General features: G+C 37.6%; 1 protein-coding gene across 5 annotated transcripts in view; it reads right to left on the reverse strand.

Moving 5' to 3' along the window:
- PCCA (propionyl-CoA carboxylase subunit alpha) overlaps positions 1–16237 on the reverse strand; it is a 289977-nt gene that overhangs the window by 164670 nt on the left and 109070 nt on the right. For all 5 annotated transcript variants that reach the window (XM_074815375.1, XM_074815376.1, XM_074815378.1 and 2 more), the window contains 3 exons: positions 13858–14008; positions 3388–3531; positions 1838–1912 (listed from right to left, as the gene is read on the reverse strand). In XM_074815375.1, coding sequence (XP_074671476.1) covers positions 1838–1912; positions 3388–3531; positions 13858–14008 — 370 coding nt within the window. The remainder of the gene's footprint in view (positions 1–1837; positions 1913–3387; positions 3532–13857; positions 14009–16237) is intronic.

The raw sequence follows: 16237 nt of genomic DNA on the forward strand, positions 1-16237 counted from the left end.
AACACACACTGTGGCACAATGGGCCTGTTATGCTGAACTTTTTTAGTCATATTAATTTTGTTCTTAGCAGCATGACATTCTCAGGAGATAAATTAGTTTCACAGTGGCAGAAAATATGTATTAAGATACCAAACCACGAATGTCTACATAAAAATAGCTGTTCTATTTTTAATACGACAATAGAAGTAAACAGAAAGAGAACAGCCTAGAGACTCCATATGAGCTCCTCAAACCATTGCTCTGAAGCCTCCAGCGTAATTAAAATTTCTTTCTTCGGTACCACAATGGACCACGTGAAGCAATCAGGCATCTCCCACCCTTCATTTTCAATTCACCTCTCCCCCTAAGCACAACTCCCAGCCCACCCCATCTACCTGACAAGTGACAGCCCAATCTGATTAAATGCTTGCAAGGGAGGGGACTCATGGGCCTCCATGACAGGCCAAAAGTGATCACCATGGAGATACATAATTACAGCTGTCAACGCGTCTACTGTCCTGCTGGCATCAATTTGATTGCTCCCAGCAATAATGATAGACAAAGCTTAGTGTGCACTCTCCTGCACCCAATCACTTTATCTATTCCGTGGTCCATTTAGCTGACATGCAACATTCACACAAGCAAATAACAGCAGTAAGCAGAACATTTAAGGCATTTTAATTGTTTTTTCTTTGTATGGATGGCTCACAAGCGCAAATGTTATTACATAAAACTCCTGCTGCAGCATTAATTGAAGAAAGATTTGGTGGGACAAAGACTGTAGGGGGTATAGTTTGTCCATTATCACTTGTACTTTCAACAGGTCTCACGTTTGGAAAATTGCAAATTGCAAAAACTTGCAAGGGCAAAATGTTTGACATCCTGTTAGCTATTACAACATGGTGAAAACTTCTAACAACCACTGGAGTATTCATTATAAATTCTTATTAAATACACTCTGTTTCATTAAAAAAAAGTTTAGATACATCCAGTGATACCTTTTCCCTCATCTCCTCTTTAAGATCACATAATGCCTTTTAGATCTTCACAATTTTTTTCTGCTTTCAGGCTTTGAACACAGCATGAAGCCTTACAAGACCAGAAAGGGTCAGGTCCCTTCGGAAAGTACACGGGCAAAAACAATTTAAGAAGCGAAATAAATCATATATCCAATAACATTTCCACGTTTAAGATTCCTCCTGTAATCTTTCACTATTTTCCATGCAAGCAGACTGAATAATCATATTCACAGATGGTACAGCCTCATCACTCCACTAACTGACACAGTGTCATGTATATGTGCACTTATGACTCCAACTACCTTGATTTTACAGAAAGACTGTGTCCTTGTTCTTTACATGTAGCAGAAAACACTGTTTGTTACAGCCTTTCCATATAGTTAGACTGTATCCTGAAACATGTAGTAATCGCTGTAACAAATTTCCTCTTCAAAGTCTACAAAGCTAAACATAAAGCACTGACAGTTTCTCACTGGTGTCCCCAGTTCTCTGTGCTTAAAGAGCTGACTAAACATTTCACTGTCCTTTCTAATGACCACAGTATGTTTACTAAAGTTGTGTTTGAAAAACTTAAGCTGAAAGTTACAGAATGTAAGGAAATATTTCAGTATATAATGGTTTCCTGTTATACACAATTTGAACGTTTTAAACCCAGTTTGGAACTGTATGTTTTTAAGCAGTTTTTCAGGTTGCACAAATAAGTACTGCCATGTCCTGTCCCACCCCCCCCAGCAGAAAGCTGGAAAAAAGGCCCAATTAACAAAGTTGCTGTGTACTTATAGTCTCTCCCTATAGAAGAGACACTCAGCACCTATGAAAACCAGGATGAAGTTACTTACACTTGGCACGTGCAATGGTTCCTGATATTGAGACAGTTTACCAATGGATGGCAGGCCAAAAGATTTGTAGGGGTCCTGAAATGAAATTCAACATGAGAAAGCATTAAGCTTTCACAGATGAGAAGATAATATTAAAAAGCTTGAAGTCTAACAGAAACCACTGCCAGAATAACTGTTTTCTTCCCCAGAATTACTTGTGTTGAAGTACATTTCTTCATCCAACCTACCCCTGCAACTCCAAATAAAGAACCGGAAGCATATATATACTCTTGCATCACAGTCAAAAAGCAGGAAAGAAGTGACAAAGATGACATTTTCATTTGCTACACTGTGCCTTAGATGAAGGATTGGAAAGTATTCAGAAGGGTGCAGTTGAGAAAAGAGTATAAGGAAAAAAAATTTCAGAGATAAAAAGGGCAGTTAGAAATTTGATTATCTTAAGAAATCAAACTGACCTTTATGTTTTTGGAAACCTACATAATGCAATACCAATATAAACTTAATCGGACAGCAAATAAATACATGGCCTACAGAATAACCAAATCCAGGACAAGGTAGTTAGATCCGTTACTTGTAAGTATGAGGGAAACTAAGTTGAACAAAAAAAAATCATCAGTTACTCCAGGGTAACTCATAATCAGAATAGCTTACATGTCTCACAGGGCAAATATTTATTCTTTATCAAAATAGTTCATATAACTTGTAATCAGTAGAACAAGCTGAAGATTATATGCATGTCATGAAGAGAAAGAAAAAAAGACAACAAAGTAAGATGCCCTGGGTCACAAAAGCTGCAATAAATTAAGCAAGGGAAAAAACACCTCAAGGTGCTGAATTATTTTTTAAAAGCAGTTACCCAAAACGTTCCTAAAACAAAATGAAGCTAGGCATCGTTTTTTAATTAACAAATCTTGACTTTCATGCATCAAAAATGACAGCAAAAGACATTACCTTGACATGTCCTAAACATGCTTGCAAATGGGTTTTGTATTTTAGTAAGCTTTTCTAAAGTGAGGTAGAGCATCATATCATAAAGTTACTGTCTTGGAATACACTTTGAAAGTTTGTCCTATAAACTGTAGTTTCAGAAGACATGTAACTTGCTTTTTCAACAACCTATTAAAATGTTTTAGTACAACAACAAAAATTCTGTAGGCAATTGAATTTCAGCTGTCTCCTTAAGTCAACAAGTTTCAAGTACACAAGTTAAGAAACCTGGAAACACTAGTTAACTGTAGCAAATAACTCCACCACTGCACCATTAAATGTGAACACATAGCAAATGTCCTTAGAAATAAACCTCAGTTATCTCTTTCACCATTTTTAATTTTGATTTTTGGAAAAAAGTTATGTTGAAATACATACTGTATTTTAAATTAAAAAATAAAATTCTACAATTCTATAAAAGCTCATTAACCATTTGTGTTTCATACTCTAAATCATGACTTTCACATCATATTCCTTGACTTCACCTCGGCATCTATCCACACCTGGGTACTATTACTCCACAATTCAACCACCCACCCTCCTCCCCATTACCACTCATTTACCTCAGCATAGACTCGACATTCAACCGCCCAGCCATTGATGGGAATATCAGCCTGTTTGTGCCTGAGAGGGTAACCCTTAGCAACACGGATCATTTCTTGGACTAAGTCCAGGCCGGTAATGCATTCTGTGACGGGATGTTCAACCTGCAAGGTCAAGAACTGTCAGTCAGTAGGTAACAAAAACAACCAAAAAAAAAATCCCTCTCCGTAAACAAACACAGATGAACAAGAAATTAGACCAGTCAAAGAACAGACAAAGAATGTGTTCCTTTTTGGTCTTTTTCCCCAAAAAATTTCTACTTGACAAACTCCAGCAATCACCTTCTTTGCAGGGAAATCCCCAAACCAAAATAATTAGCAGATTGCAATAACTAGGAGCAGCATACAAAAGGAAAACTATAGAGAACACCTAGGAGGGTTTGGTGTTTTGTAGGGTGTTTTTTTCCCCCCATTTATTTCACAAATTGAAATGCACCTGGTGACAATGAGTTAATTTTTCTTTGTTCAGAAGCTCTTCCCATTCGATTCTGCTTTGAAGAAACTCATGCCATATCCATAAATATATTTTAACTGAAAATCTCAAAGTAGCTGATACTCAACCCATTCTGCTACACTTAACATGGCACATACAGGAGCCGCTTACAATTTTCCATAGAACTAGCCTACCCTAAATCTCACCCGTTCGCCTGCTTTCACTAACCTGTCCTGACAAGCAACCAGATTAGCGTAATCTTGCATCAGCGCAGTGTAGCAGAAATGAGCAGATGGATCCTTCAATTTTTTTTCCCCCTCCAGACTTATCTGTTTAGTGCTTAGCATGCACAATAGCTGGGCTGGACCAGCAGAGTCACTCTGCGCTCTCAGCAAATTGCTGCTAACGGCTTCGGATGATGCTGCCATGGGAATACCCGTCGTTCACACTAACCCCAGCATGTGCGTACAAGCATGCACACATGTGCGCGCATATGCACATACACACACACGTTCTTTCTTTGAAATGGGGATATAAATGGACACACTTATTAACTTTACAAAATCTTCAACTAGACATAGCACCTGAAGATAGGAGGGCACACCAAATAGACAAAGTAAAAGACAGGTATGCTAAAAACGTGTTCTTCACACAGAGACAGCTACAAGACTTTCCATATAGAAATTATGACAGAACTGCCATTTTTATTATAAAATGATTGTGTTCCAAGGGCAAAAATACCTCAAGAAAACACACTTACAATGGTTTCTCTATCATGAGATGTCATACCACATACATTGTGACACAGGAAAAGGTCAGCAACCAAACTACTTGTTTTTTCTTCCTTCAAGTACACTAGTATTAAGAAAAACATTTAGTCATTATTATAATCTTGTGGCTTATCAGAACAAGAAGATGCTTCGGTCTTTAAGAAAAAAGCTTTGTAAAAATAAACAGATGGCATCCATAATTAGCCCTGTGTGTGCTGTGAGTTTGTTTAGAGTTTCAACAACATTTTAAGACATTTTGACATAATTTTAATGACAAATCATCACTGAAACAAACACCTATTCTTTGAAGGATAAAAGTGACATTGAAATGGCAATCTGATTATACAGTTTAAGGATGTACCTTTGGGATTCAATCTTGATTCTACCTAACACATGATATTCTCCAGCATGTCAAGCTTAATAACAGTATTTGGAGAATCTCAGTGTCTATCCTGCAGCGTTAAATTGAAGCAATTCGATTTCTATTAAGACTTGAAGTTTCTATTAAAACTTCCTAAGTTTTAATAAAAAGTTACTTATCACACATTCATATTTGAACAACAGAACTTATTCTCTTGTTTTGGAATTTAAGTTTTAAAACATGATCTTTGAGTTCAGAACACACTTGGAATTCTAACATTCCAGATAATCAAAATACAAATAATTTTTTTTTTTTTTTTTTTACAAAGACATGTGCATTATTTAGTTATACTGTCATTTTTCTTGGATAGCTATTGGCATTCCAGATTGAATAGCTTCATTGTTGTTTTCAGCTTTATTGTTGATGATCAAAATAGGATGGAATGTTTCTGGAAAGAAAAATATTTTTGTTGTTCGGTTCTTACGACTCACAAACATTTATTTAATCCATTCTTCAATACAGATCTTTGACTTGGTCAATATTTTCTTCTGTTTCTTCAAAATACTCCCTTTGTGCCTGCACACAAAACAGCATTCAGAAAATGACAAGGAAAATTTTTTCAGGTTTTTTGGGGGGTGAGAAGTTGTGCTGCTTTCTTTTAGGTCTGTGCTTCAACTAGTGCTGTTTACGCATAATGTTGACGGTGCCAATCATATCACTAATTTTGGGGTACCAAATACATTTAAAATGCATTTTAGTATACATGAAGACAATCAGATGACCAAAATGGGGTAGAAAAAAATTTTAACCTTGAAATCCAGCTGACTTATTTGTAATTTTTACCTTTCAGTGAGGTGCACAGCTCAAAGTGTACTTGTTTAAGCATTTGCAGTTTTCTTTTGGCAGGGGAGCGTCAGTATTTTTAGCATTATACAGAATATGCTTGAGCATACAGTACACTAAAAAAGCAGTAATGCTATATCCTGGTTCAACAAGGACCCTGAAAGGAGGTTTTGGAGGTGCAAGAATCCACCTACAGAGATACATGCAAGATCTGAAATTAAAGCTCTGAACTTCCACAAAGCAAGAAAGGATGGGGGTAGGAGAAGTGAAGAAATTAGACCCCTCTTCTCCCTCCCCTCCCAAAAAAGAAAACAGAGGCATCATCATTCCCTATTTATGAAAACTCTACAATAACTGTTACAGATATCTGAGTAAGGTAATTGTTGTATCTATTTTTAAATCACTATCAAAAGCTAGGCTTTAAATGCTTTCCCCTTTTACTTTCCAGCCTTCTACTTCACATCACACTTGTTTTTCCTGACTGTTGTATTTTCTTCTATTAATTTTATGCTATAGCCCGCCTCCATCAACAGCCTCTACTTGCCATTTTATGGTCACTAAGTCAAGGACTAAATTTTTAAAGAGATGAATGCAAGTATGCTCACAAGCAGAGCTGAATCACACTCAATTGATTTAGCTTTGGGCCATACTCAATTTCGTAGTCAGCTGATCCAAGATCTTGCCAGTGAAACTCCAGTCAATAAGGTAAGAGCCAATGGTGGTATGGTCATATCATAGTGGGTAAATTCACACATTACCTCTATCCTTAACACAAAGGGCAAAACCAGACATGTCTGCAGCAAGCAATCTACAGATCATAGCTATATCAAGGCAGCTGTAACCTATTCTAACAAGACAAGCAGAAAAATTGATCAGCAATAACTCTCAATTAGTTAGCTGCCAAAAATCTCACCTTTATTACCGGTTCCTTTACTTACACCAAGCCTGGTCATAAGCAATTTACAACAAATCATCATTTCAGTGCACTTAACTACGATACATACCTCCTTTAAAAAGTCTTACTCCCCATGTTCTGGGATCCACACACACTTTTTTCTCTGAAAAATGCCACTGATATTCCTGCTTTCAAGTCCATACAGTCCACCTGTTGTGGCCAGCAATATTAATACAGGGTAAAGGGCAAGTGCTTCCCCTTCACACTGGATCTGCTCTTCTTCAGAGATCTCACAGCAATCAGATTCCCTGTGAGCATTACAAGTGTTTTTGCTTCCCTAGCCTCTTCCAGTTTATACAGCAAGAAACAGCAGTAGCAAAGCCTGTAAGAAAATAATAACTAAGCCCCAGTTTACAGATGGTGAAGCAGGTACAAAAGAGCTAGGTGAACCTGCCAGCATCGCAGCCCAGTTAGCATCTGTCCCCAGAACAGTACAGAACGGCTGCTAATTCTCCTCCTGTCCTGTGACTGTCAGCAATCTTAAAGCTTTACCACACTGGAGTTCATCCACAGCTACAAAAACAGTCGTGTAATTTTTATGAAGAGTTGAGGCTAAACTAGCAGTGACTGCTCCCCTTATATGCAGGGGAATAATTTCAGAACACATTTTTCTCAAGGCTATCAAGGTACTCAGATCTAATAGCAAACACTTCTGGATACTCTCACAGATTGCGCTCTTGCCCCTGTGTGCATAAGGCATCAAGTTACTCACACACCACTTGGAGCATTCAAGCAGACCACAGCAGCCAAGAAAATCTAAATTTCAGTAGACTTAAAACTACAGACTATGTCACCCCTACTACTGTAAGTCCCTAGTTGGTGTCATATACTCCTTTACATTCAGATAAATAATCTCAAAACTAACTTTCAACATACACCTCAGTTTCCAGGAAACATGATTCACCTGGAGTCCCACAGGCTTTTTCTGCTGCAGCCAAATCCAGTATCAATTGACTCAAACCCACCAACTTACAGATGCTCCTCAATCCTCTTTATTTCAGTAAGCCTGGTTTCTATTTCGGAGCACTGAACAGCAACAGAGGTGCACACATGTTCTGCTCTTCAGGCATGCCAGCTTCCTGACTACTATAAGCAGGAGCACTCTGGGGTCACATCATCTTTCTGCAAAATAGTTCACATGTACATGGGGTTTGGGAGCAGAAAGGCTCCTGGAAAACAGACAATGTTTGGATATAGGTACAGAATGAATGGAAAGCATGCAGGAACACATAATAGGCAATCTCCTATGTTGTCGTCTTCTATAGACATATAATAACGTGCTGTTTATTTTCTGATTTATTAATATGTGATTGAAGAACTAAGTGCAACCAGAACTACAAAAATTTCCATCAACTAAGATTCTCAGGTAGACTTCTTGCATTGTTTCCTAAGGAAGATGTTGCAGAAATAAAAACTAATGCACATACATTTGGTACCAACTGATTTTTTTAATCATGGCATATAATGATTTTCAAAAAATATTTAATCTACTTTCTCATAGAAAGTTATCTGCCAATAATAATTGATTCAGTTTTCTCAATTTTTCTTTGTAAGGATTTGTTTCATTATTGTACTGGACAGACATGAGTAAGAAATCACTTATGTAGCCTATGAATACTGAATCTGTCTTTTCTGTGTTTTAAACAAACAGCACACAGTTTATATCAACAAGTTATTTAGCTCACAGTTTTAACATAACTTTCTCAATTAACATCCTGCACTTCAAAAAAAAATTTTACAATTCAGTAATTGTACACAATTTCCTTTTCACTATCCTCCGCATGAGAGAATAAGCTTGCACCCACAAAACCTACACTTCCTTTTCTAAAGATGCAATTCCTGCTTTCACTATATTCGGCAGCACTATCAAAGCCTGCTCAGAGTTACTTCGTTCAAGGTGGCTCTGGTCACACTGCAGCCATTCTTGGGTTTTCTTTACATCAAATTCACCAAAGGAAAGAAGTTAATGTACCCTTTGAAGAATGATCTTTTCTTTCTCTATTTATTAAAAATGGAGAGGAGCCTCCTTTCTCTCTACTTTTTTAATAATATTCTATGATAGTTATGTGGTAATGATGTCTCTAAGATATCACTCCATGCCCTGGCAGCACTGTTAATGGCATCTTTCAGATTCAATGACTTACACAAACAATGTCGTTCTCTTCTGTCAACAACAATTAGCAATGCTTTTCTGTAGTTCTTTTGGGAAGCCTGAAAAGCAGACAACCAGTAGCTACATAATGGAAGTTGCATTAGGAGGCAAGAATGTGGCAAAAATCTGGTTAACTGTTGTCGGCTGACCCTCTTGTGTGAAGAAGTGTTGTTTGGCAGAAAAATCACCTTTTCTTTCGGTTCTAAAAATGGCCATGAACAGCTGGTATAAACTGTGTGCAGAATGGATTCTGGTGGGCTTAGGGGATTGGTAATGGGATAAGAGACCTTTCACCTTTAGGTCAGTAGTTCAAATTCAGCCCAGGTTAGCAGCAATTGAAAGTCTTTACCATCTGACACTGTTCGTTAGCCTATTTAAAATGACTGAAGCAAAGTGTCACAGTAAAACAAGATTCAAGTATTAAGAAATATGAAGTCTCAGCAAACAGCAGAAACAGTCGCTTGAGACTTTACTTTGAAATCCCACCATTCAGACTTTGTAGACATCTACTTCACTAACTCCTGACAGCCCCTTTCACTGCTCCCATACTCCTGCCCACCTATCACAATTCATCCTCCAGGCAGCTACACACACCAAGACAACAAAACCACCTCTTGCCGTCCCATGGGTCTGCTACGGATACCAAAGTCACCACCTCTCCTGTGGTTTTATCTGGCAATCCAGACTCAGCTCATCACTTTGCTATTTATATTTTGCTGTTACTTTGTATGTAGTGCAGCTGCAATATTTTCCAGCACTTCTCTCCATCACTGAGCAAACGCGTAGCAGGTGCTGCCTAATGATGTGCAACAGAATACAGATACCATTAAGAGACTGTTAGAAGCAGGAGTTTATAAGCAGTGGAGCTCCAGACAATCACCAACAGGATTTCAACATACTTCTAGACATCTCCCAACCACGCTTTTTGTACTTTTGTGAGTGGACAAACAGATGAAAAGGAACATAGAAAGAGACACGTTGCATATAAAAATTCTTCCTCTGCCTTTTACACCAGGGACGGCCCGTTCTGTACAAATACAAAGCTCTGGAATATAACATTTCCCAGAGGTCAGTAAAAATCTGATGAAAACACTAAAGTGATGAACAAAAATCTTAACAGTGGGAAATGTTTTATGGGTGCATGGAAGTTTATTTACATTCGCCATATGCCTTTGAATCGAGTTACTTTAAAAGAACTTGAAAACATTTACATAAAATACACACTCTCACTACAATTAACTGTAAAATAAAAACAGATATACCATTTGCTTTCAATAAATCTCTTACAAACACATGAGAGCATACTACAAAATTATCTTTTATTCCCTAAGAAGTTATGACAAAAATAGTCAAACTGTCACATGAGGAGAACACACACTGGTATTCAAATTACCATATTTCTCAAATACACCATGCTGAATATAGTCCATACAAATGATCTTTTCAATCAGATTACTCTAAGCAAATTTGGTCATGTTTTGAGGAGGAAGGGAGTGCTCACTTGTTATTTAAATCACACAGTGCATGAGGGAGGCAGAACGTTAGGAGCAGACCTGAGACACAGACGTACAACTGTATTCAGGGTGAGTACTCTCTTCACCTGCTTGTTGCACTTTTCTCAGTTCTCAAGCCAACGAGAGATGCTTCTTGTTTCAAGGTACTAGAAACTTCTAGATTATGTGATATTTTCCCTTTGCTGTCACCGATTGATTCACATGTAAGAAGCTTAACCACACTGCACACCTGTACATTAACAGATATTCTTTATTTACAGACTATAGACTCTATTCATACAAAGAGGACCATTTCTAGTCCTCCAGTGAAAAATAGAAGAGACTTTCCTAGTGAAAGCCAGCATTTCTGGTGGTAATGGGATAAGGAGATTTTGACACAATTTGGAAGTTAAAAAGGCTAACAGTCTAAGAGGTCAGAAACTTTTTATTTTTTTCCAAAGCTCTTGTTTGGCTGGTTTGGACTGTGACTGACTTTGATTAGGCTGATGACAACTAGGTAACACAAAGCACCATGCAGGGTGAGCAGCTATAAAGAATCAGATATTCAACATCTGCTCTGCTTCAACAATCTTAAAGTTGCCTGAAAACCACTCCAGAAGTGCCCTAAATGACAATGTACAGAAGTTCTCTTGTAGCTGCTAGGGTAGATATTTCTAAGTTTTCTTGTGAAAAGAAGAATAACTAGTTTTGCTATGCAATTATCCAATCTCCCATCTCGTACTTATCAGCTAGCCTCTGAAAATGGCAGAGCAGCAGATACTACAAAAAGTACACTGCCAACAGCAAAGAATAAATCATTCTAGCTGAATCACTTGGAGGGAGTGAAACATCTGTAACAGATTTGTGTAGCATACAAGGGACACAATGGAGCTGATTCACCAACTTTTTTCACTTTCCAACCTCATATTGTATTGCAGCAACACTTAACAAAAAAATTAAATAAAATATAAACTTCCTGTAAGGTGCTACTTACACTTTTGTGCAGAACTATATAGCAGAAAAGGTATATTCCCAAAGAGTTCCCCAAAAAGACAGCCAAATAATAATACAACTCTCAATTACTGCAAAATAATTTACAAAAAACACTGGAAGACATCTGACAGATACACCAAAGGGAGGGAGGGGAGAAATCAGCAGGCAGTGCAAAGTACTGGGCAGAGTTTAGTTAGCTTTATGCAAGTATATTCTGAAGTCTGTATCTAAAGTAAAAAGGCCACAGTGATTTGATTAGAGATTGCCAAAATGTTAAAACAGACACAAGAAATTGCATAATTTAGTAGAAACGTTCTGACAGATAGCTGTGTCTATAATGCACACTGACAAAGACCTTAGAAGCATCATTTATGGATGAGATGTCCATCATTTAAGAAAGTTCTTCCAACTGTAGAGTGTTCAGCAAAAACAAGGCAAGTAAGCCTGTTAGCCACTGTTCACTGCTGGGAGACGCAAAAGGAAAAGGTTGAAGCAATACAGGGACATCTGGAGACTCTCCTGGTTCTGAAGTTAAATCTGGACAAGCTTCATTACAGTTTCTATGTTTGGCTCTTAATAGAAGGGAGCAAGAACAATATGTTAGTTGCATAACTGTTAGTTGAACAGAAAGTAAAGCTTGAGACCTGGGAGAAGTGACAGATCAATTGGGTAAGCCTGGGGAAGAATCAGAGGAAATTACTACTCTCCAGCCTCAAGCTGAAATACTAATTAGAGACAATACACAGGCAGGATAGAGGAATTAGAGAACATCTACACAAGTACTGTAATTTAAGATTAGTAAACTTCTTTAAGAGTTGGAAAGAATGAGTCTGCTATTATAGGGGATTGTCAAACTGTTTAGGCTATATTTCAAAAGGAGTCTTTAAAGTCCTTAAAGATGGACTTGTGAAAGCTTTCTTACTGCATATGTGGAGAAGTATACAATTAAGCAAGTTTGGGGTTTGGGACTTTGAACACTTACCACCATGCATTGCAGGGGGAAGACACCACAACACAGCAAAGATAACATCTTAAAAACAAATCACAGAAAGAATCAAATCCAGGAATATTCCATAACTAATTCCATTTAGGAATTGATGGAAAATAATATACTACAGCAAGGAAATGGTTTTGAACTTCTGGTGGGTTATGCAGAAAACCACAAATTAATTTTCTTCTATATAAACAAGAACATGGAAAGTCACTAAAAAATGTTCTCTCAAAAACTGCAAGATTGGGAAAAGTGTAAAGAATATGACCAAAGAAACAGAAATTCTTCGTAATTTTTTAATGAACTATACATTATCATTAACCACCACCCTCTCTAACTGAATCTAAGGTAGATCAGACTGGGCCTAGCAAACTCCTAGCAAAAGCATGTGAAGCGTAACTGTCATGACTAATTCCAAAAACACCGCTGCCCTGCAAGACAAGGCAAATTCCCCTTTTGTACCCCAAATTCTCTCTCACTTCTTTACCCTAAGCATAAATTTACCCAGCTGTTATACAAAGTCATGCAAAGATGTCAGAATTACGAGGATCTCTCTACGCTCTATCACTGACCACATGTACAACCTGCAGGCAGGACACAGCCCTAACAAAATGTAGTGAAAACAGTATAAGAAACTAATCACTCTGTTGTTTGATTCCACTTTTCAGTCTTTCTGGCATTATTTAACAAAGTGAGAAAAGGAGGACAAAAACGATAGAATTTACTTTATTACAAGTTGAACTTTCTTCCCGTCTTCAAGAATGATATCCACACTTCAAGTTACATGCCTGTTTTCTTAGATTATTACCAGAAATACATTATAACAGTCAAAGAACAGGTAGAAGGGGTTTTCCATAAAAGTTTGTCCATTCATTTGCAGTGTATATTATAACATCTACTACTGACCACATGAGCTGTTACAAAAATCCTACACCATGTCAGCATGCTTTTTACACAGTTGCATTCCAGTCACAATTTCAATCATATGCAGATTGCTAGTGTTTTTATTGCTGATATACACATATAGTTTTAATCACCCTCCTAGAGAAACTCAGCAAGCGATCATCAAAGTATAAAAAATAAAGAAGAAACTTCAGGGACCAGTGGGGAAAAGCATCAGAGCACAGTGGCTAGCCACTTACTGTGAACTCACAGTGGCACTTAACAGTGACCTCTTGCAAGGTCTTTAGGTCAAGTGTAACAAAGAGCAAAAGCTCTGAACGCTTGCTTGAGTGCTGTGCAAGGGCTCACTACTGCAAAGTCTTGTATATGCAGGCTTATTTAAGTGAGTAGATCTTTTAAGTTCAGTGGGAAGTGCTCACATGCGTCAAGTTATTTATGTGTAAGTCTTTGCAGGAGCAGACCCCTAAGTATGGAAGGAGGTTATGTTCTGTTTTTTTAAATAACACTTTTCTGAATCTGTAGAGCTGTTTTTCTTACCTGAAGTCTAGTATTCATTTCCAAGAAGTAGAAATTCTTACTGGAGTCCACAAGGAATTCTACTGTTCCAGCAGATGAATACTTTACTGCTTTGGCAAGAGCTACTGCTTGTTCTCCCATTGCTCTTCGAGTTTCAGGGTCTAGAAAAGTGCTACAATACAGAAACAATGCCCTTTTTTAGTTAAAAAAAACCAGTAATAATTAAATAATTTCATCTTCTGCTTAAACTACCACCAAAAGAGGACAGCATCATTACTTAAGTTATGAAAACATGTCAAGACTGTCAAATGTATGCCTTTACATTTATACTGCTCCTAAACAGATACACTGCATGCTTTGCAATTACTGCTAATATATAGGAAATTCAGGATAGATAACAGTATTCTCTAAAATATAACAGAACACAACTTTTTTAGAACACTGAGATCTATAATAATGCAAGTTAAAAATAAATACATACAAATCCATGATACTTTAGAAGGCATATCTATTTGCAAAAAACTGTAACTAAAAAAATCCATCCAATAGAAATATGAATGACAAAATACAAGTCAAGAGGTCTAAGGGGAATTTATTTTCTGACTCTGAATTAAAACAGCATGGCTGTTTCATTGAAATTCTGTAGAATAAATAAGTTTTGGAGTTTCATGAAATATTTATCTGGGCCTCTCATGTAAGATTACAATGAAGAAAATCTGGGCATTCATAATATTTAACTAGAACACCATCAACAGTATCATGACTTAAACCTTCATATCCTGTATTTCCTCTCTCAGCTTTACTTGTAAGCTGAAGACTAGTTATCCGTGTTTGTTAACTGCAATTCATTCCTTTCCACAAATCCTGGACTCACTCCAGGGCACCGGAAGAGCACCTCAGCTACTAACTTGGGAGCCACTGTGAACACGGCCCAAATGCCAAGCCTTCTCATTCTAGGAGAGCAACATGCCAGTTCCACTGCTCCAGAGAATTAAAAGACTTGCAAGTGTACATATTCTGCTTGCTATTCTCCTCTGTACTGTAAATGCAGATTTAGATTAACCCACACAGATTGTTAACTTAGAGGTAGAGAAACTTCCATCAAAGCTGTGAAACTGGTTGCCCCTCACCCGGATACACTGACCTTCAGTGAAAGACAACATGTAGCTGTTTCATCTTATATAAGCTTATAAATATGCTTATTATATTTCTGCAGTGACTTACACTAGGTACATAACTCAGCTATCATTTTAAAAGTACGTTTTTAAGGGAAGAGGAAGTCATTTCTACCTTACCTCTAAGTTACTGTTTAAAACAAAAATATCAGATGTTACATATTTCTTGAGGTGTCCCTCAAGAGAAAGTCAGAATTCTGTAAAGGAGCAATCAGAAGCCTCCATGTATCTGAAGTGGCCCCATCAAAGTCAGTGAAGCTCCATCTGGGGCCCAGGACTGCACCCAGACAGAAGCTAGTGCTCAGTCAGGACTTATCTTTCAAGACTTACTATGGGAGTTTTTCACTAAGACCTGAACTCACAGAAAAGCTAGAGACTTCCGCCACAACAAACCGTATTTGACACAACACAAAAAGTGAGAAAATATCTAGGCAAACTAGGAGACAACGGAAACCTTTTCTTTATGGGAAAAGTGCTACTTTGTACCTCCATCCTTTCCATGCCCACATGGGCAGATTCTGATGGACGGGAGGGCAGATATTTTCAGAATTTAGGGAAAAATTTCTTTCTTGGCAAACAACAGGATCAATAGGAAAAGGAAGTCTGATCCCAAGAAAGCTATCAGATCCTATACCAGATCAAAGGAAAAAAAACAGATGTTGTGCAAAACTGTATCAAGTCTATCAAAATAGGCACCTCATAATATTTCGTATTTTGATTCAGTAAGAGGATAATACAGTACACAAAATCAACAATCTATAACTCAATTCGGGGTTTTTGGACAGCTTTGATCATGAAAGGTCAATGAGTAGCTTACAAAGAACAGAACCTTCTCAGTATCAGCTTCATACTCTATTTCTAGAATAACCATCTCATATGGATGAAAGACAGTTACTCCCCTTTATTACAGTGATGTCTTCCCTGTATTTGTTAAATGTAGGTCTGAGATCTCTCTGTTCACCTCCTGCTGTAGCCAAAGAATGGAACAGAGGTGTCACACTGCTAAACTTGATCTCTGCCGCGTGGTTAAGCTTTATGCTCTAAAATGACTGGATCATCCCTGCAATCACGTAGGTTAATTAACCAAAGTTTTCTTATTCCCCTCTGCCACTTTACCTTTCGTATACATTGTTTCTCCCTTCTTTAACAATGCACCTCTTACAACCGAAATAACTCTTCTCCAATCTAATTAGGCATCACTCAAAAACACATCATTTTAAACCTGA

This window comes from Strix aluco, chromosome 2 (assembly GCF_031877795.1).
Source record: "Strix aluco isolate bStrAlu1 chromosome 2, bStrAlu1.hap1, whole genome shotgun sequence".
Classification (NCBI taxonomy): Eukaryota; Metazoa; Chordata; class Aves; order Strigiformes; family Strigidae; genus Strix; species Strix aluco.